The 19,681-nt window shown below is 52.3% G+C and overlaps 2 protein-coding genes and 1 pseudogene across 3 annotated transcripts; 2 read left to right on the forward strand and 1 right to left on the reverse strand.

The window, feature by feature from the left end:
• The first annotated feature begins 46 nt into the window (after nucleotides 1-46).
• DOLK (dolichol kinase) lies at nucleotides 47-2,138 on the forward strand. The gene has a single exon (XM_070430489.1). The coding sequence runs from the start codon at nucleotides 368-370 to the stop codon at nucleotides 1,982-1,984; it is 1,617 nt and encodes a 538-aa protein (XP_070286590.1). The 5' UTR covers nucleotides 47-367; the 3' UTR covers nucleotides 1,985-2,138.
• Nucleotides 2,139-4,911: 2,773 nt separating this feature from the next.
• On the reverse strand, nucleotides 4,912-17,564 carry PHYHD1 (phytanoyl-CoA dioxygenase domain containing 1). Of its 2 annotated transcripts, none has more exons than XM_070430500.1 (12): nucleotides 17,267-17,564; nucleotides 16,856-16,961; nucleotides 13,818-13,976; nucleotides 10,689-10,764; nucleotides 10,511-10,558; nucleotides 8,916-8,971; nucleotides 8,768-8,830; nucleotides 8,235-8,256; nucleotides 6,567-6,695; nucleotides 6,354-6,470; nucleotides 5,603-5,729; nucleotides 4,912-5,500 (listed from the first exon to the last, which is right to left on the reverse strand). In XM_070430500.1, the coding sequence occupies exons 2-12, from the start codon at nucleotides 16,886-16,888 to the stop codon at nucleotides 5,455-5,457; spliced, it is 876 nt and encodes a 291-aa protein (XP_070286601.1). In that variant the 5' UTR covers nucleotides 16,889-16,961; nucleotides 17,267-17,564; the 3' UTR covers nucleotides 4,912-5,454. The 2 variants fall into 2 exon arrangements, with proteins under 2 accessions (XP_070286601.1, XP_070286603.1); XM_070430502.1 differs by having other exon boundaries at nucleotides 16,856-17,018.
• LOC139020710 (activated RNA polymerase II transcriptional coactivator p15 pseudogene) lies at nucleotides 14,958-17,892 on the forward strand (annotated as a pseudogene).
• The last annotated feature ends 1,789 nt before the right edge of the window (nucleotides 17,893-19,681 follow it).

Genomic DNA, 19,681 nt, shown 5'->3' on the forward strand with positions numbered 1-19,681 from the left:
CCCACGTGACCACTCGCCTCCCAACGGGCGCGTGGACGGGGCTTTGCGTCACGTGACGGCGGGGCGGAGCCAAGATGGCGGCTCCGAGGGAGGTTAAGATCACGCGGCTAAGGCACCCGAGGCTGTGATGAAGGCAGCGGAGTGGCAGCTTCTGCGCAGTAGGTGGGAGATGGTGGCGGGGGACCGGGCAGCAGCCCCCAGGCGTCAGAGGACGCCCGACAGTGGAGCTTGCGTCCTCGCGGCTGGAGGACGAAGAGAGAAGGTGCCGGCCGCGTGAAGCTGCGGCTCCGCCTGGCAGGGCTTGAGGGGCTCAAAGTCCAAGGCGTCGCTGGTCACCCCGGTGTGTCCGGGTCCCCGGTCTAGAGACATGACCCGACAGCGCGCCCCGCGGGCCCCGGGGCCGGGAGCGCCGCTGAGCGGGTCGGTGCTGGCCGAGGCGGCGGTGGTGTTCGCCGTGGTGCTGAGCATTCACGCGGCGGTGATGGACCGGTACTCGTGGTGCGCCGTGGCCCTCGCCGTGCAGGCCTTCTACGTCCAGTACAAGTGGGACCGGCTGCTGCAGCAGGGGAGCGCCGTCTTCCAGTTCCGAATGTCCGCCAACAGCGGCCTGCTGCCCGCGGCGATGGTCATGCCTTTGCTCGGACTGGTCATGAAGGAACGCTGCCAGGCCGCCGGGAACCCCTACTTCGAGCGCTTTGGCATCGTGGTGGCGGCCACCGGCATGGCCGTGGCCCTCTTCTCGTCGGTGTTGGCCCTGGGCATCACTCGCCCGGTGCCCACCAACACGTGTGTCATCGCGGGCTTGGCCGGCTGTGTCATCACGTATATCATGAAGCACTCGCTGCGGGTGGGCGAGGTCATCGAGGTCCTGGAGGTCCTGTTGATCTTCGTCTACCTCAACATGATCCTGCTGTACCTGCTCCCCCGCTGCTTCACCCCCGGGGAGGCGCTGCTGGTGTTGGGGGGCATCAGCTTCCTGCTCAACCAGCTCATCAAGCGCTCCCTGACCGTGGTGGAAAGCCAGGGCGACCCGGTGGACTTCCTCCTGCTGGTGGCAGTGACGGGGATGGTCCTCATGGGCATCATCTTCAGTGCCCTCTTTGTCTTCATGGACTCGGGGACCTGGGCCTCCTCCATCTTCTTCCACCTGATGACTTGTGTGCTGGGCCTCGGCGTGGCCCTGCCCTGGCTCTATCGGCTCATCCGGAGGAACCCCCTGTTCTGGCTTTTTGAATTCCTCTTCCAGACGGAAACCCGCCTCTACCTCCTAGCTTACTGGTCTCTGCTGGCCGCCTTTGCCTGCCTGGTGGTCGTGTACCAGAATGCCAAGCGGTCATCTTCCGAATCCAAGAAGCACCAGGCCCCCACCATTACCCGGAAATATTTCCACTTCATTGTGGTCGCCACCTACGTCCCAGGTATCATCTTTGACCGACCACTGCTCCACGTGGCCGCCACTGTGTGTCTGGCAGTCTTCATCTTTCTAGAGTACGTGCGCTATTTCCGCATTCGGCCCCTGGGCCACACTCTGCGCAGCCTCCTCTCCCTCTTCCTGGATGAACGGGACAGCGGGCCGCTCATCCTGACACACATCTACCTACTCCTGGGCATGTCTCTTCCCATTTGGCTGATCCCCAGGCCCTGTACACAGAAGGGTAGCCTGGGAGGAGCGAGAGCCCTAGTCCCCTATGCCGGCGTCCTGGCTGTGGGTGTGGGTGACACTGTGGCCTCCATCTTTGGCAGCACCATGGGGGAAATCCGCTGGCCCGGAACTAAAAAGACTTTTGAGGGGACCATGACATCTATATTTGCCCAGATCATTTCTGTAGCTCTCATCTTAATCTTTGACAGTGAAGTGGACATAAACCACAGTTATGCTTGGATTTTGGGGTCCATCAGCACAGTGTCCCTCCTAGAAGCATACACTACGCAGATAGACAATCTCCTTTTGCCTCTCTATCTCCTGATATTGCTGATGGCCTAGCTGTTGTGCAGCAGCGATGAAGGAAATAGGGACATGGAGAGAACAAATGGTCCCCACAGCGGCCAGCCACTTGGGCATAAAGAAGCAAGGGGTGAGAAGCAGATTTGATTTTTCAGTTGATTCAGATTCAAAATAAAAATTAAAGCTCTCCTGGTTTTAGTGTTGCTGATATTAAAAAGCAAAAAGACAGCCCAGCTGGTGCAGTTCAGTGGTTGAGCGTCGACCTATGAACCAGGAAGTCACAGTTTGATTCCGGGTCAGGGCACATGCCCAGGTTGTGGACTTGATCCCCAGTGGGGGGTATGCAGGAGGTAGCTGATCAATGATTCTCTATCATCATTGATGTTTCTATCTCTCTCTCGAAATCAAAATATATTAAAAAAAAAAAAAAGACTTAAAGGATGGTGCAACGACTCAACTTGAGTGTGCTATGGGTCCCTGCCTCTCATCTTGCAATCCTCAGAGGGGGCGGGAGTGGACACTGGAGGCCATATTGCATAATGGTTAACACTTCAGGCTCTCTGTCAAACTAAACCGGTCAATCCTTGGCTCTACCACTTCTTTTTTAAAAAATATATTATTTCAGAGAGGAAGGAAGAGGGAGAGAGAGATAGAAATATCAATGATGAGAGAGAACCATTGATCAGCTGCCTCCAGCACACGCCCTACTGGGTTTTGAGCTCGCAACCCGGGCATGTGCCCTGACAGGGAATCGAACCTGGGACCCTTCAGTCTGCAGGCCAACGCTCTATCCACTGAGCCAAACTGGCCAAGGCAGCTGTACCACTTCTTAACTGTGTGACTGGCTTTACCATTCTGTGTGAATGACCCACATCCCAGGTGGTTCAGGGTTCGTGCTCTGGAGAAGGGCCGCGCGCAAATGACAGAGTCGAGACAAGAAATACTAATTTGGAAATTGGGGAGCCAGGCGGGAGCCCAATGCAAGAGGAAGGACTCTGCTTGTGCTCAGGCCTTGCCATCCTTTAATTCAGTTTGGGATACACTTATAGCCCTTAAGCAAGTTCCAGTAACAGGCAGACTATCTTATCAGTAAGGATTTACATGACTGGTGGGGAAGTTGCTTCAGCTACCATGGTCGGTACATAGCTCTGCCCTTTGCCAGGACTCAAGGGACACCAGCATTTCGGGCTCTTTGTCCACACCTCTCTGCTAGTGAAGACAATGGGCGGCTTCCCACACTTCTGGGCCTCAGTTCTCTGCAAGATGGGAATAAGCCTGCACCTCACAGAGGGCTGTGAGGATCTGATGAGGTGAGGTGTGTATAGTGTCCAGCCCGGGCCCACACATCACAAGCGATCAGTAGGGAAAGTGTCATCCTTACGCAAGGCCAGTCCTCTCGGCAAGCCAGTGGTTGTACTTCTGTTGGTTATACTTGGAGACCAGAGTGACCTTGGCTTTATTTGGAGAAGAACCCAAGAGGAAAATGGCCAAATGCACGTGGTTCCTCCCGTGTGGGCTAGGAAGAGCTTATGAGGAAGGGCTGGGGGAAGAGGAGCAACTTCTCCCCACTTTCACCTCGCCTGGCAGGGAGGGGCCAGCAGGAAGAGGAGAGAACTTGGGCCCAGTAAGGCCAGAAGCCAGGAGGGGAGCTCGGGGAGCTTGTGGGATTACTGCCACGTCCTTTCCCTCAGAGAAGTATTGAGACTCCTCTGGGGCTCGAAGACTTGACAAACCCTTCCCTTCTCTCAGACTCCCTTCTGCTGGCCCAGGAGGTGGCCACATGTCGGGGAAGAGCAGCGGCTTTGCCTCGCCTCCTTGTCTTGGGAAAGGGCTCTGTCCTTCGTGCCTTGGCGTGTCCATGCATACAGCGGGGGCTGGAAACAAGGTCACAAACCCATATGGCCGCTGAGGCCAGGCAGGTGGCACAGTGACGGAGGACGGGAAGTGGGATGCAGACAGCACACGCGCCTCTAAGGCTCAGCCAGTTGTCGGCACGCTAGACCACTGGCCCAGTGCTCTTGACTGTTGTTTCAAGGAAGCTTGGCAACCTTACTGTTTTGTGAAATGGCTCAATTTAAAAAAATGTTTATAAAAATGCCAAGGTGCCCTACCTGGTTTGGCTCTGGATAGAGCAGCCTGGGGACTGGCGGGTCCCAGGTTCGATTCCAGTCAAGGGCACATGCCCGGGTTTCAGGCTCTATCCCCAGTAGGGGGTGTGCAGGAGGCAGCCGATCAATGAGTCCCTCTCATCATTGATGTTTCTCTCTCTACCCCTCTCCTTTCCTCTCTGAAATAAAAAATATTTTTTAATAATATAAATAAAAATGCCAAGGCCCAGACAAAACACAACTGTGGTCTGCCATCAGCTAGTAGCCCCTGATTTGCAATCTCCAGGCCAGACCCCAGCTAAACAGGATATGGATTTGGTAGTTGTTCCTGCAAAAGGTCTGGGCGCCTGCCAGCCAATCCCAAGCAGGAGGGACCCATGGAGGCCCTCCGTCAGGGCCAGAGAGAGGAAGGGCCTGGCCTGAGGTTAGGAAGGTATTTAGTCACAGAGCCAGGACCAGAATCTGGGACTAGTTTCCCAGCCCTGGTAGTCTCTCCTCCCCGCCACCCCCCCGCAGTTCCACCCCCCACCCCCCCGCAGACACCCCCCACCCCCCACAGGTGAGGAGCACAGGCTGTGGGTCAGGCTGAGCTCCTGAACAACTGAACAGCTGTGTGACCTGCACAGGTCACTTATCCTGTGAACGTGGATGGTAAGAGCACCTGCCTTGAAGGTCCATCGGGGTGAGGACTCAGTGAGACGCAGCAGGTGAGCTCTTGGCACAGCGAGCGAGTGCCCACTAAATGTGAGTTGTTAGGGAATCACAGGCCTCACCAGCAGGGCTGGGATGCCTGGCGTGGTTTACAGCAGGGCCCTCATTTTGACAACATGTCCCCTGGGGAAAGAAGGGTCGAGAAGCTGCATTGGGAAGTCATTTTTATTCAGTGCCTTGCGCTGTAATAGTGTTCTGTCAGAGGGGAGAAGAGGAAGAAGCTGGCAGAGGAGTGGCCAAACCCTTTTGTAGCCGAGAGGCTGCCTCTAGAGCAGTGGTTCTCATCCTTCCTAATGCTGTGACCCTTTAATATAGTTCCTCATGTTGTGGTGACCCCCAATTTCATGGTTACAAATTGAACATAATTAAAGCATAGTGATTAATCACAAAAACAATATGTAATTATATATGTGTTTTCCGATGGTCTTAGGCAACCCCTGTGAAAGGGTTGTTCGACTCCCAAAGGGGTCGCGACCCACAGGTTGAGAACCACTGCTCTAGAGGGCGCTTGTGTCCCGGCAGCGGGGAGGTTCCTGCTGCCCGGCTGCAGGGCCAAGGGGCACAAACACTGGCGGAAGGAAAGCTCAGGAGGAGAGATGTGACTTCCCCGCTGCAGCTGGGCGGTCGGCAGGTGCTGGTGTTTGCAGCCACAGCTTCCCGGAGGGGACCGTGCCCAGGCCTGCAGAGCCTTTAGGTGTACAGTGGGGGGAAGGGCAGCTCAGCTGTTGGCTGGAGCCTGCAGGAGACAGAGAGATGACCTCGAGATGTCAGTATCACCGCTCCCCCCGGCCTCCAGGACCTCTTTGGGGGACTGGGGCACACCCTCCCTGCCACCTACCAGTTCTCCGGGCTCCAGGTGGTGCCAGAGGCCTCCATGAGGTGGAAAGTGTAGGCATGGCGCGAGCAGTCAGAGAGGTTTGCCTCGCTCTTGTGCACCACTTCTCCGTGGATTAGGATCAGGGCCCCTGGCAGGGACACAGCAGGTCAAGAAGGGACATGGGCCCTGCAAGGCTCGAGCAGTTCTGTGGCCTGTTCACCTCCCCATCCATTCTCATCATGAGGGCCTGCAGCCTGCCCTGGGATCTGAGGTTGTGCTGTGGGACATGGGTTCCCCGGGATCCGGTCCCTTCTGTGGGGCCTGTGCCCTTGGCCAGCTTTTGCAAGGGCATCCTTCTGTGGTGTTTGCAGAACCAGGCAGAGCTGGGCTGGTCAGCTGGGATCAGGCCAGTGAGGGCTGAGTTGGACTTCAGTTCTCCCTTTTCCAAAAGGAAGAGGGGGCACTAGGAGCTGGCATCTGGAGCACTTGCTGGGTACACACAGGTTCTGTGTGACATCTTCCAGCTTCCCCACTTTCCATCTGGAGAAACTGAGGCTCTGGGAGATTCGGTCATTTGCCCAAAGCGCCCAGAAATAGCAGAACCTGGAGTCTAGTCTGATCAGGAGACTTGGTGTTAATCCCACTGCTTCCCGGTATCCAGTGACCTCTCGTTCTGTGACTTCACAGCACTGGTGAGGGGGGCTCGGAGCCAGCAGAGACCCACGGGCAAGGCCACAGGGCCCTGCCTTCCTGCCCCCTGCGTCCCACCTACCTCTCTGCACTGGTGTAGGCACAAAGAGGCTGTCATCCCGGGCTGGCTCCGACCCCAGGAAGCTGAGGCCAGACACCGAGCCAGCAGGAGCCCGGACCATCCTTCTCTCCACGCCACCTGCAGACCAAGATGGAACCTTTGGTCTTTCTTTTTCCCAGGTCCCTCTCCCGTGGTGGGTGGAGTATGAGTGGGCGGGGAGACAGGTGTCCTTACTGGTGTGCGAGCCAGGGATGAACCACAGGCAGCCGTTCTCCAGCGTGGCGTCCTCCAGGGCGATCCACACGCCCAGCACCCGGCCCAGGGGCTCCGTGTACAGGAAGGTGGCGTCCTGGTGAGAGGAGGCTGCAGCAGGCCCGTGGGGGCATGAGGAGCTGGGCTCCACTCACCTTGGGCTTTTTTCTCCAGCCCCCATCCTCTCCGAGCCCTCCAGGCCCAGCCTTCCCAGGATCAGTTAGAATTTTGCCACTTCCTGGTCTGGAGACTCAGAACAAGAGATTTCACCTCTCAAAGCTTCCATTTCCTAAACTGTAAAGTGGTCCCAACACTAACAGACCTCATGGGATTGCTGGAGGATTTCATGATGTGTGAAAAGTGCTGATACTGACTTGTAATTACTTGCTAAAAAGTAGCTGCTAAGTGGAGGTGGAAGAGGGGATAAATGGTGATGGGGGAAAAAATAAAAAGCAGCTGCTATTGCCCTAGCTGGTTTTGCTCAGTAGATAGAGAGTTGGCCCGTAGATTGAAGGACCCCGGGTTCGATTCCAGTCAAGGGCACATATCTTGGTTGCAGGCTTGATCCCTGGTCAGGGTCCTGTGGGAGGCAACCAATCATGTCTCTCTCTCACATCAATGTTTCTCTCTCTGTCTCCCCCCCCTCTCTTCCACTCTCTCTAAATATCAATGGTAAAGTATCCTCGGGTGAGGATTGACAAAAAATAAAAAAGTAGCTGCTATTTAACTCCAGCCCGGTAACTAAGGCCACTGTCCTTAACCAGGGACAAGCACCTCCAGTCACCGACGATTCACCCAGTGGTGGAAGTCTGGGGAGCTGCACAAAGTGTGTGTGAGGGGGGCGGGGCAACAGCGTCCTGTCCGTAAGTACCCTCCCCGGTGCTGGGGCTCAGGATGGGGACCGCTGACAAAGGGCCTTTGTCTTGGTAACAACCAGGTGAAGCAGTACTAGTCTCTCCTCTTCCTTCCTGGGGAACTGTGATTTCTGAGCACCAAACTGTAAGGGGGACATTGACAATCCAGACAATGTCAAGAGAAAAGTGTCCTAATGGGGCCGTCCCAAAACACTTGGAGAAGGAATGGCTGAAGGAAATGGGGTGCTGGACTTGGGGAGGGGATGGCCATCGTCAGACACAGCCCTCTGACCGAATGGAGGAGCTGGTCACCAGGAGGCCGGCTTGGGCTCATTAAGAAAGGATCGGCTGCCTGAGTCGGTGGGCTCCCCGTCACGGGAGGTATTTGAGCAGAAGTGGGTGACCGCCCACGAGGGGGGCCATGAAGGGTATCTGTGCATCCAGGGGGGGTTGGAATTAATTCGTTTCTATGCTGAGTCAGTACTCCAGGGAATTTGTTAAGAACACAGGATTCCCAGGCCCTGGCAGCCCTACTGACTCATGATCTCAGGGAAAGGAGCCCGGGAATCTGTATTTTAACCAGCTAGGAGTGCGTCCAGGTTCCGGAGCCACTGTGCCGGGGCTCCAGGATGCCCCCCAATCCACTGTTCCAGGAAGGACCGGAAGGCGGCTTCTCTTCCCTGGCCCACAGACATCGCGGCAAGCGCCTTCCCGCCCTCAGAAGACCCAGCAACCACCAACATCCCAGATCTCCCGCCATGGCCTTTGCTGGGCATCCAGCCCGCTCTGGGCTCACCTTCGCCGCCAATGTGAGGTTGCTGCAAGAGAAAGGGCCAAGGATTTCCCATCAGCACCCATCTATCGGGCACCTACAGTGTGCCAGGCCCTGGAGGGCTGCGAAGAGAAAAACCACCCTGCCCTAGAGGGCACTCCCAGTCTGACCATGCACATGCCTAACAAAACATGAGGCAGAGGTGAGGGCAGCCATTGAGGCCGGGACCCAGGCCAGTCCCTCTCTTCCCAAGGGAGCTGGAAGGCTTCTTGGAGGAGGTGGTACTGAGCAGGGTCTTGAAAGCTGGGAGCAGAGCATTTCAAAAGCCAAAGGGAAGAGGACCTAGGGATCCCTGTCCCTCCTACCACCACATTTTAACAGCACCAACTGAATGCCTGGTGCCTTAGCCAGAGAAGACCGATTTTACATGTTCTTCCCCCAACTTAACAATAACTTGGGAAGCCATTTTTGGCTCCCCAAAAAGGAGGGGCTTGGTATGAGCATTCTGCCCATTTTACAGAGGGTAAACTGAGGCCTGGGGAAGCCGGGGAGCTCACCTTAAAGATGTACATGCTCTGCACCACCACAGGCTTCTGGAGGCCCAGACTTCTGACCAAGGCCTGGAAGGGGGCAGAGGTTACACTGCCAGCCTAGCCACACTCACTTCTGGCCTATCCACCCAACCTCGCCCCCACCTCTGCTCACCTGCATCTTGGGGGAGTGTGTGACACGCTTGAAGACAGGGTCATGGGCGTGCAGAGCTGCAGGACAGAGGTGGACTGATGGCTAGTCCCCAGCCCCCACACATCCCCCCGACGCCTAGCCCTGGCCACCCAGACTCAGGCCTTGTTCTCACTGATGCTGTGTGCAGTAAGCTTTCTGCTTGTTTATAACCAAGGAGTGGGCCCCACAGACAACTTCTCCCCATCATAGGTCCCATTCCACCCATGACCTTATTCTTGACCTTCCGGACATCTGAGAATCACTCCAGCCCTGCCTCCCCACTCCTCAGAGGACAAAGGGCTCCCAGGGGCCCATCACGCGGTGGCAGTCTCAGTATTGCCACTTAATCTATGTGACTTCTCTCCTGTAAGCCTCAGTGTGCTCCTCTGCACAATGGGACTAGAAGGCCTGCCTTGCCTCCCATGCTGCCTAGGACTCACAGGGCAACTCATGCAACCACCTCCCAGGGCCTGCACTCAACAGTCACTCCTCTCATTACTGGCTATGTTGTTACAAAAAAATCAGTGTGTGTGTGTCTCTGTGTGAAATGTTATATGTCAATTATACCTCAATTTTTAAAAAGTGAGGGTTGAGCCCTAACTGGTTTGGCTCAGTGGATAGAGCATCAGTCTGCGGACTCAAGGGTCCTAGGTTCGATTCCGGTCAAGGGCATGTACCTTGGTTGTGGGCACATCCCCAGTAGGGAGTATACAGGAGGCGGCTGATCGATGTTTCTCTCTCATTGATGTTTCTAACTCTCTATCCCTCTCCCTTCCTCTCTGTAAAAAAATCAATAAAATATATATTTTTTTAAAAGTGAGGGTTGAATGTACTTAAAGCCACTCAGTTGTACACTTCAAAATTGTTACAATGGTAAAGTTTATGTTATATGTATTTTATGACAATTTTTTTACAAAACTACGATGATATAACTTCAAGTTTAAAAGTAAGCAATATAGCCCTGGTCAGGTGACTCAGTTGGTTGGAGCGTTTCATACACCAAAAGGTTTCGGGTTTGATTCCAGGTCAGGGCACATACCTAGGTTGCAGGTTTGATCCCTGGTCAGGGCGCATATGGGAGGCAACGGATTGATGTTTCTCTCTCACATCCATGTTTCTCTCCCTCTCCCCCTTCCTCTCTCTAAAAATCAATGAAAACATTTTCTCAGGTGAGGATTAAAACAAAACAATAATAAGCAGTCGACAAAACAGATTATAATGTATCAGACTGAAAACCAAACCAAAACCAAAACACCAGTTTCCGAGCTTGGTTTGGGGTCTCAGAACAGGGGCCATGACAGCAGGTTAGGTGCTCCTTACGGAGACTCCAGGAAGCAGTGGGACCCAGGGCCTGGATCATCCCTAGGCCAGGGGAGCTGAGGGGTCTGCCTATGCCCACGTGGGGGGGGCCCTCTGTGGACCCCCCTTCCCAGTGCCACGTGATTAGCATTACAAGGTGCAGAGGAGCAGGGGACGCTGCTGCCAGAAATGCCACTTGCTGGGCCACTAGCCTAATGCTTGCTTTGGGTAATGCCCCTAAACCCCCCAGGCCTCAGTTTACTCAGGTGCCTACTTACCATGGGCAATTTTGTTGATGGCTTTCTCTGGGGGCACCAGGAAATTTCCTGTGGCACAAGGAACAGGTACAGGCTGAAGAACTAGAGTCCAGTCTCCCCTGGGTAGCGTCCCTCCCCCGCCCTGGGGGCAGATATCCGAGTCCAGTGTACCCCCACCCCTAGGGCCCCAGCTCCGAACCTTTCTTGTCAAAAACGCCTTTCTCAAAGAAGAATCGAATCTTGTCGCCACTGCTCAAGAAATAGTCTGTGCTGCCCTGTGGAGGGGGACATCAGAGGGACTGAGCGAGCATCGCGGGTCAGAGGTGGGCCTGGCCAGGAAGGAAGAGGGCGCACATGCTTCCCGCCCACAGGGCTAGCGACCCCCCCCCGGCCCCCCCCCCCCCCCCCCCCCCCCGTGCTCCTCAAACCTGCCCACCCACCGAGGCAGAAGTGACTGGCAACCCCAAGGGCCTGGGAGCACAGCTGGGAGCTACAAGCATGACATTTCTTGGAAACTCCTTAAGTCACATGACTCAACCTCAATATGGTGTGATTCATAGCAGGCGCTACAGTGGTTCTCAACCTTCTGGCCCTTTAAATAGTTCCTCATGTTGTGACCCAACCATAAAATTATTTTCATTGCTACTTCATAACTGTATTGTTGCTACTGTTATGAATTGTAATGTAAATATCTGAGATGCAGGATAGTCTTAGGCGACCCCTGTGAAAGGGTCGTTCGACCGCCAAAGGGGTTGCAACCCACAGGTTGAGAACCGCTGCGGAAAGGGTAATAATAACAGAACTGACCTCCAGGGATTGTGGGAGGCTTTAGGGAGAGGCTGAAGCTTACAGCAGGAGAGAGCACAGACCCTGGAGCTAGAATACTTGGGTTTAAATCCCAGCTCTGCCGCTGACTGGCTGTGTGACTAAACCACGTTACTGAACCTCTCTGGGCTTAATTTCCTCCTAAGATACAGTTGCTATTATGGCGCCTATCTCATGGCGGGGGGCGGGGGCATTGTAAGGATCCTGAGCAGGTATATACAAAGCTCTAAGACAGTCCTTGGAGTGCGGTTAAGTGACATATACAGTGGGGCCTTGACTTACGAGTTTAATTCGTTCCATGACGGAGCTCGTAACTCAAATTACTCGTATGTCAAATCAAAAAGTGAACGAGTGAGACATGTGGTGCTGGGCAATGTTGTGGCGTTCACTGTGACGTTCGCTGCGCCAACTAGCAGTGAGGTATCTGAAGCTGGCTCGTAACCCGAATTTTAGCTTGTGAATTCAAAGCAAAAAATCGGCTGAGAGATGGCTCGTATCTCGAAAAACTCATTAGTCGGGACACTCGTAAGTCAAGGCCCCACTGTATCTGCTTTTGTTATTATTACTGCTGCTAAATAGAGAACACGCCACAAGGGCATGGCTACATGCTTGATAAATATGAGCTATTACTATTCTTTTTCTATGTTCTTAAGAACCTCTCCCTGTTCATTTTAATATCATGTTTCCAATTTCTTAGCATCATATGAAAATGATGTTCCAGAAAGATGTCCCATGCTTTCCTGTGGCGTCAGCCACCCTTGGCTGCCACCTCCCTGCCTTTCTGCACGGCAAAGGAGCGGAGTGGGGTGGCACCCACCCCCACACCTGGGTTCCTGCCACTGCTTTACATGTGTCTCCGTGGCTTAACTTGGTGACCTGCCCTGCCCCTTCAAAGCCTTTCCCACTGAAAAGTAAACGTTTGGTGTGTTGTTGTTTTGTTTTCAACATTCTTAGCTCCTCTGCACCAGGATCAGGGGGAGGGAAACATGTCAGGGAAGCATAACTGATAGTAATGATATTGAAGGCAATGATGCTAATGTGAAGGATTTTTACTTAGCTCATTCACTCATGAGAATTCCCTGAACCACGCACATGTGGACAATAACAAATGCTGAAATGAATTTACAGATGGATGCAAAGCTGACCTACCTACAGGGCAATAAGTGCAGTCTGCATGACTGTGATCAGTGCAGGGCACGGAATCCTAATTGCATCCTGCCAGACCCAGCTCTTACCCATTTCTATAGACAATTATCTTCTGTGCCTCATTATCAGTCCTGTACAACTTAGAGTTGTAAAATAACTCAAAGGCAGTGAGAGGTGCAGGAGGTAAGCTGGGAGGACTGGACAGAACACCCTCTCATCTTTTTTTTATACTATGTTTTTATTGATTTCAGAGAGAGAGAGAGGGAGAGAGAGAGAGAAAAAAAAACATTGATTGGCTGCCTCCTGTACACCTCCTACTGGGGATCAAGCCCACAGTCCCGGGCATGTGCTGGGAATGGAACCAGCGACCTCCTGGTACACGGACGATGATGCTCAACCAACTGAGCACACTGGCTGGGCTCATCTTTTTTTTAATTTCAAAGTCATTCACAAGACCAGTAGTGAATACTGAGGGTTTATTGGGTACCAGGCGCTGTGCCGAGCTATTTGCAAGCGTTATAAGCCAAGATATATGCACTTGCTCCCCCCCCCCCCCCCCCCCCCACTGGTCTCTGGAGCATTCTCAGAAGGCAGCTTGGAGAGCACAGGATTTAGCCCCCTCGCTCCTGGGAGCCTTTAATTGACGCTGGACACAGGAACCCCGTCTCTGCTTCCCCCAAGTAGAAGGCTGGAGTGCTGACAAATGAAACCAACCTTTTAGAGGAAATCATCATTCTGTAACCCTTTTCCTCCGCAAGTCCCTGCCCTGTAGGTTGCATGGCTCCCGTCATTGATTCCCTTTGTGCCCACCAGGTGGCAGCCGCTCCTCAGCATGAGTGTGAGTGAGGCCCATTAGGGGGCCTGGACTACAGACAGCGCTGCCTTGGGAGCTGGGTAGAGAACTGTGGATGAATTCCCAAGTCTCAACTTCCCCACCTCAAACTGTGCTGAGTGGTATTAGGTCCCTGGAGGGAAACGGGCAGAGTTTCCAGTCTCGCTGGGGGATAAGCCCTACACAGGCGGGCACATCCTCATTTTGGTCCCTGGCCACCAGGAGGCCCTTGGAGACCAGAGAACTACTGAGGAAGAGGGCAGAGCAGTGAACTGCATGGATTTGGTATCAGACAGACCTGGGTTAAAATCCCGTGGTTTGGGCCAAGCCTCATCCTTCCCACCTGTCAAATGGGGACAATAATGCTGACCTGAGGCATGGAGGAACTATGCATAGAGGACACTGAGCCTGGAGCCTGGCACATGGAAGGCTGGGGCCTGATTTGTTTTCAGAATGAGGCGAGGGCCTCCGGGCTGAGCCCCCACCAAAGACCAGATGGCATCTTCACCTGCCCCAAGCACCTACCTGCATTCGCAGCTGCTCGTCCCCCTGGGTGGAAAACTCTGTGCGGCAGTGGAGCGGGACCTCCATCTCGGCCACGATCTCACCAATCCTCCGCTGCATGGCCACACACTCGTCTGCAGACAGGAACCCTTCCAGCACCAGGAACCCATCCTCCTGGAACTACAGGCAGGAAGGGGCTCAGGCTTCCCTGCCCTCAGACATCCTTTACGCGAGCTGATTGGACCTCTCCCCCCAACTGTGTGAAGGCAGGACCGGAGTCCTGTCCATTGCTCTGGCCCACACCCTGGCCCCCAGTGAGGAGCAATCCATATTGGCTGGAATGGCCCCGCTGGTGTAGCTCAGCTGTTGAGCGTTGACCCATGAACAAAAGGTCACAGGTTCGATTCCCCATCAGGGCACATGCCCGGGTTGTGGGCTCGATCCCCAGTGGGGGGCATGCAGGAGGCAACTGATAGATGTTTCTCTCTCATCGATGTTTCTCTTTCTCTCTTTCCCGCTCCCTTCCTCTCTCTGGAATGATGGAAGGAGGAAGGGAAAGGCAAGGTGTCCCCCTTCCCCGTCCAGTGGTCCAGTGAGCTTGGATCACAGGGGAATATAACCTCATTCATTTATCGGACTAAAACTGATTGAGCACATACTGTGTACCAAACACGGTTTTAGTAGCTGGAGATTCAGTAACAAGAAACCAGCCAGGGCCGTAACCGGTTTGCCTCAGTGGATAGAGCGTCGGCCTGTGGACTGAAGGGTCCGGGTTTGATTCCGGTCAAGGGCATGTACCTTGGTTGCGGGCACATCCCCAGTAGGGAGTGTGCAGGAGGCAGCTGATCGATGTTTCTCTCTCATCAATGTTTCTAACTCTCTATCCCTCTCCCTTCCTCTCTGTAAAAAAATCAATAAAATATATATATAAAAAAAAAAAGAAACCAGCCAGGATGCCTGCCTTCCCGGAGCTGCCAGTCAAGCCGAGGAGGCTGATGGGAACAAGCTGCACACAGGGGAACAGATGTCACAAACTGCTGAGTGCAAGGAGGAAGAGGGCAGTTCTAGAACTAAAGGAAGGAGCGTCTAATGTAAACCAGATGGGGAGGACGGGAGGCCTGCGGAAGTGACATTTAAAGGGACCAGCAGGATAATGGGAGTGGAAGAGACAGGGAGGAGCACTCCAGGGAAGGGAGTGGGATGTGTGAAACCCCTGAGCACGAGAGAAACACAGAAACGTGAGGAATGGGGACCCGATGGTGCCGAGTGAGGGGAGGGTTGGAAGGGAGGCAGGAGGACGGCAGGGGCCAGGCCACGCAAGGAGCTGGGCTTTGGCATGAGTGCAGTTGGGCACTGAAACCCTGGGCTTGCTCTGATTTGCCTCCGGTCCCCTTATTCTGAGGCTATTGAGGCAGGAAAGACTATCTGCTCGTTTGCTGGCAGATAGGAAGTCGTAACCTGAACAGGGGCATTGGACGTCACCTCCTGACCCCTGTGAAGTGTCCGATTCCCAGTTACTGAGCCCTATTCCCTCCTCCACGGATGCTCAGTTCTGCCTTCCATGCACAACAGGGCTTTGGGACATTGTGCCCACCCACCACGGGCCCTTCCGTCTCTGGGCAGCTCTGCATGATAGAAACTTAACCCTCATCGCAGAATCAAGCCGAAAACTACCCCCTGGGAACTGGGAGGGTATTGTGCATACCCGTGATCCGGTAAACACAGTGCTAGCATTCTTGAGATAAGAAGTTGAAGGGCCCTGGCTGGGTGGTTCAGTTGGTTGGAGCAAAATACAACAAAAGATTGTGGGTTCAATTCCCAGAGCGGGCACATACCTACGTTGCAGGTTCAGTCCCTGGTCAAGGCAAGTTTGGGAGGCAACCAATTGATGTTTCTCTCTCTCTCTCCCTCTCTCTCTCTCTGCTTTCCTCTCTCTAAACATATTCTTGAGTGAGAATTTAAAATAAACAAATAAGCCGAAACCTGTTTGGCTCAGTGGATAGAGCGTCGGCCTGGGGACTGAATGGTCCCAGGTTCGATTCCTGTCAAGGGCATGTACCTGGGTTGCGGACACATCCCCAGTAGGAGATGTGCAGGAGGCAGCTCATCACTGTTTCTCTCTCATCGATGTTTCTAACTCTCTATCCCTCTCCCTTCCTCTCTGTAAAAAATCAATAAAATATATTAATAAATAAATAAATAAAAAGAAGATTAGCAAATAGGGGAGCAAAGATGAATGTGTGGGGGTGTTCACTGAGGCTTAGTGAGAGCAATGAATCAGAAATAAACTAAATGCTCAGCACAAAGGGATTTGTTCAACAAAGTACGGACGGTCTGTCTGGAACGCAACACCTGAAAAACAGCACGTGGTAGAAAAATACTGACATGGAAATATGTTCCTGATGGGAAAAAAAAAGCCAAATGAGTATCCTAGCCACTGTGAGAACTTGGGCAATATGGCAAGGGTTCAATAAGCAATAATTCATAGCTATCAGGATGGACCTTATAAAGATTCTACGGCTGTATACCAAAGTATTGTGTCAGCGTAAGAATTGGTGGGGGGTTCTACATTTTCTTTTTGAGCCCTTCTGTGTCTTCCTGCACTTTTCTCTTGTCATCAGGAACAAACAACAAGGGTCGTGTTATTTAAAAGACGGTGTCTCTCTAATTCCCATGAGGTAGGCTTTTGCGTTTAAAGTACATTGGACCCTGGCACCCAGGCATGGCTCTGAGACAATCACCCCGGCCCGGCCCCGCCCCTGAATCACAGGCCCAGATCTGGGCGGGTCGGGACTGGCTGATCCCGGCGCCTTATTATGGGTTTCGGTCCCATATGCACACATTCCCATCCCACCCTGGGCCTGTGGTCTGGACGCCCGGGCTTTGCGGAGAGAAGTTAAGAGATCATGGGGGGAATCGACTACTCTGCTTTCAGTTTCCTCTGTTGAAAATTGGCAGGAGATGGGGTTGTTTTCGGAACTGGGAGCACTTTCCGATCAGTCCAGAGGGTCTTCCTACTCCTACCCAATCCTCCCTGCCCCCACCCTGCAGGCCCCTACCTTCTGGAGCTGCACGGGGTTCAGGCAGGCCATGGGGATGAGGCAGAGTGGTCGAGTGGGTGGTCGAGTGGAGTGGTCGGGTGGCTCTAGGCTCTCGGCACTGGTGCTGGGCCCCGCCCAAGGTGGAAGAGGAAAAAGGTCAGGAGGGGAGAGTGCATAGAGCCTGGGAGGCTCAAAAGGACTTAACTATTTCCTACCCAGAGAAAACTCAATCCCTGCCCCACCTCCACCCCAGACCAGCCTGGGCCTAAATCCCAGTTTTTTCAGGCTCCCTCTGACTTCTGTGCCCAGAGGGGTCCTTGTCTCTGCCCCAGCCCCACACCCTGGGCCCCTCTTCCCAGCTAATCCAGGATTAACCCTTTCTGATCTCCTTCAAGGTTTTTCCTGCCGCCCCCCCGGCTGGCTGCTTACAGGTGCCCAAAAGTTGAATTTAAGAGGTATCTAGGAGGAGCGAGGAGCGAGCGAGCAGGGGCTGGTCGGCCAGCAGCGCAGCAATGCCTAAGTCAAAGGAACTTGTTTCTTCAAGCTCTCTGGCAGCGATTCTGACGGTGAAGTTGACAAAAAGTTAAAGAGGAAAAAGCAAGTTGCTTCGGAAAAGCCTGTAAAGAAGCAAAAGACTGGTGAGACGTTAAGAGCCCTGTCATCAACAGAGCAGCTAGCAGCAGGGATGACATGTTCCAGACTGGGAAAGTGAGGTACGTCAGCGTACGGGACTTTAAAGGAAAAGTCCTAATTAATATTAGAGGATATTGGATGGATCCAGAAGGTGAAATGAAACCAGGAAGAAAAGGTATTTCCTTAAACCCGGAGCAATGGAGCCAGCAGAAGGAACAGATTTCTGACATTGACGATGGCGTGAGAAAGCTGAAATCTGAGCCATATACACCTGTACTGTCCTAGTTGTTTTAACCTGTCTTTTTACATTGGCGCTTTGGTTTTTAAATGTTGTTTTCCAGGCTATTGTATATTTGAATTGCAGAACAATTTGTAAAAATACTTTTTTTAAAATGTGCATTATTAAAAATGTTCTGAGTGAAGCTAATTGTCAACTTTATTAAGGGGGTTGCTTTGTTATACCAATGCATACTTGATTGATAACTTTCCCCTTTTTTAGAAACATGTCCTGGTAACTTGATTGGGTAGATATGAAAAATATTCCTTATATATACAGAAAGGGTAGTTAGAACACAGAACTTTGATTTTGGTGTAGAAGGAAAGGGGATCATTGTTGACTTTCCTAGGTTTACAGGAATTTAAGGGGTGTGTGCATTTTGAAACAACCTGCTAATAGTGAGATGGTGCTGAAGTCTGCTATTACCCAGGCATTTTCCAGCTGTTTAGTGCACGTTGTTAAACCTTCATATAGGGAGGGCTTCTCTGGCAGAATTTGGTAAGTAGACTGCTAAATTCATTTAAATAATGCTACTGGATATGCAGTATATAGAAATTATTAATCTGTGTGTGTGTGTGTGTGTGTGTAGGTAAGGATGAGAGCTGGGTTAAAATAAGAGCCAAATTAACTCCTATTAAAAGAAAGGGTACTTTTGTTTGTGTTTAAACTTTATCTTTTTTGTAAGATCACTCAGAAGGAAAGCTTGGCATTTGGGGGCAGCCGTTTCTTGCCGTGTGATGCCAACATGGACTTACCACCACCAGCCCTGGCATGTGCTCAGCAGAGGGCTTTCTCGTGGGGTTTTACTCTCTGTCTTTTACATACAAGTAGCATGTGACCAGTTTCCAATGCTCTTGGCATTTTGTGAAAAGGACCACCACTCACAAAGAAAAACTGCATATAATTTGCTTATTCTCTTTTGTTTTGCTTCATAAATGCTTAAGAACATCTTTTGAAGACTGTTCCTACCTCATTAGCTAGTCAAGATCCGGTGATGATCAACCTATTCTCCAGAATATTTTTGGAAAAAAGATTATGAAAATAAAAAGTATATACATCTTGGCTTTGGCTATTGAGGGGAAAAGAAAAATAATTGAGAATTAAGTGTTCCTGATGACATGGGTATGCCGAAAGAGTACTATGGAAGTCTGAAATAGTCAAAAAGTGCTGGCTAATATTTAGGTATTTCTCTTGATAGTCTGATACTCACTTTTTATGGAAATCCAGTGAAACACTCAAAAGTTTTTTTTTTTTGTGTGTGTGTGTTTTAAAATATATTTTATTGATTTCTTACAGAGAGGAAGGGAGAAGGATAGAGAGTTAGAAACATCGATGAGAGAGAAACATCGATTCAGCTGCCTCCTGCACAACCCCCACTGGGGATGTACCGGCAACCAAGATACATGCCCTTGGCCGGAATCGAACCTGGGACCCTTTGTCCGCAGGCCGACGCGCTATCCTCTGAGCCAAACCGGTTAGGGCTGTGTGTGTTTTTGTTTGTTTGTTTTTTAGTAGTGGTTTTCCAGGTAAATTCTAGGAGTAAAATCTTTACAGTCACAAACATGTACTTCTGTAACTGTGGAATACCTGTATGCTTTGTTGGGTACATCTAACATGGAGAGGCCAATGAATATACTACTGCATCTGTGAATATTTTAAATGTTGAAATAAAAAAGAAACGTGAAAAAAAAAAAAAAGAGGTATCTAGGCAAAAAAGTTGGGCAGACAAGAGGACACCTGAGGGCGGGCCCAGGTGCCACCACTAATTGTGACCTAAGTCCCCAGGACCACCAGCCTCATCTGGGGAGGGAGGGTGGAGGCCTGGGGGATGTGCACGCCAGACTGGCCCTGGCTGGCTTCGAATCCCAAGGTGGAAGGTGGGAGAGGTCTCTCCAGGGAATTGTCTGGGTCCCTCCCAGCTTGAGACTCCAGCT

Source organism: Myotis yumanensis, unplaced genomic scaffold, assembly GCF_028538775.1.
Source record: "Myotis yumanensis isolate MYYU_CA2020_CCGP unplaced genomic scaffold, mMyoYum1.0.hap1 SCAF_12, whole genome shotgun sequence".
NCBI lineage: Eukaryota > Metazoa > Chordata > Mammalia > Chiroptera > Vespertilionidae > Myotis > Myotis yumanensis.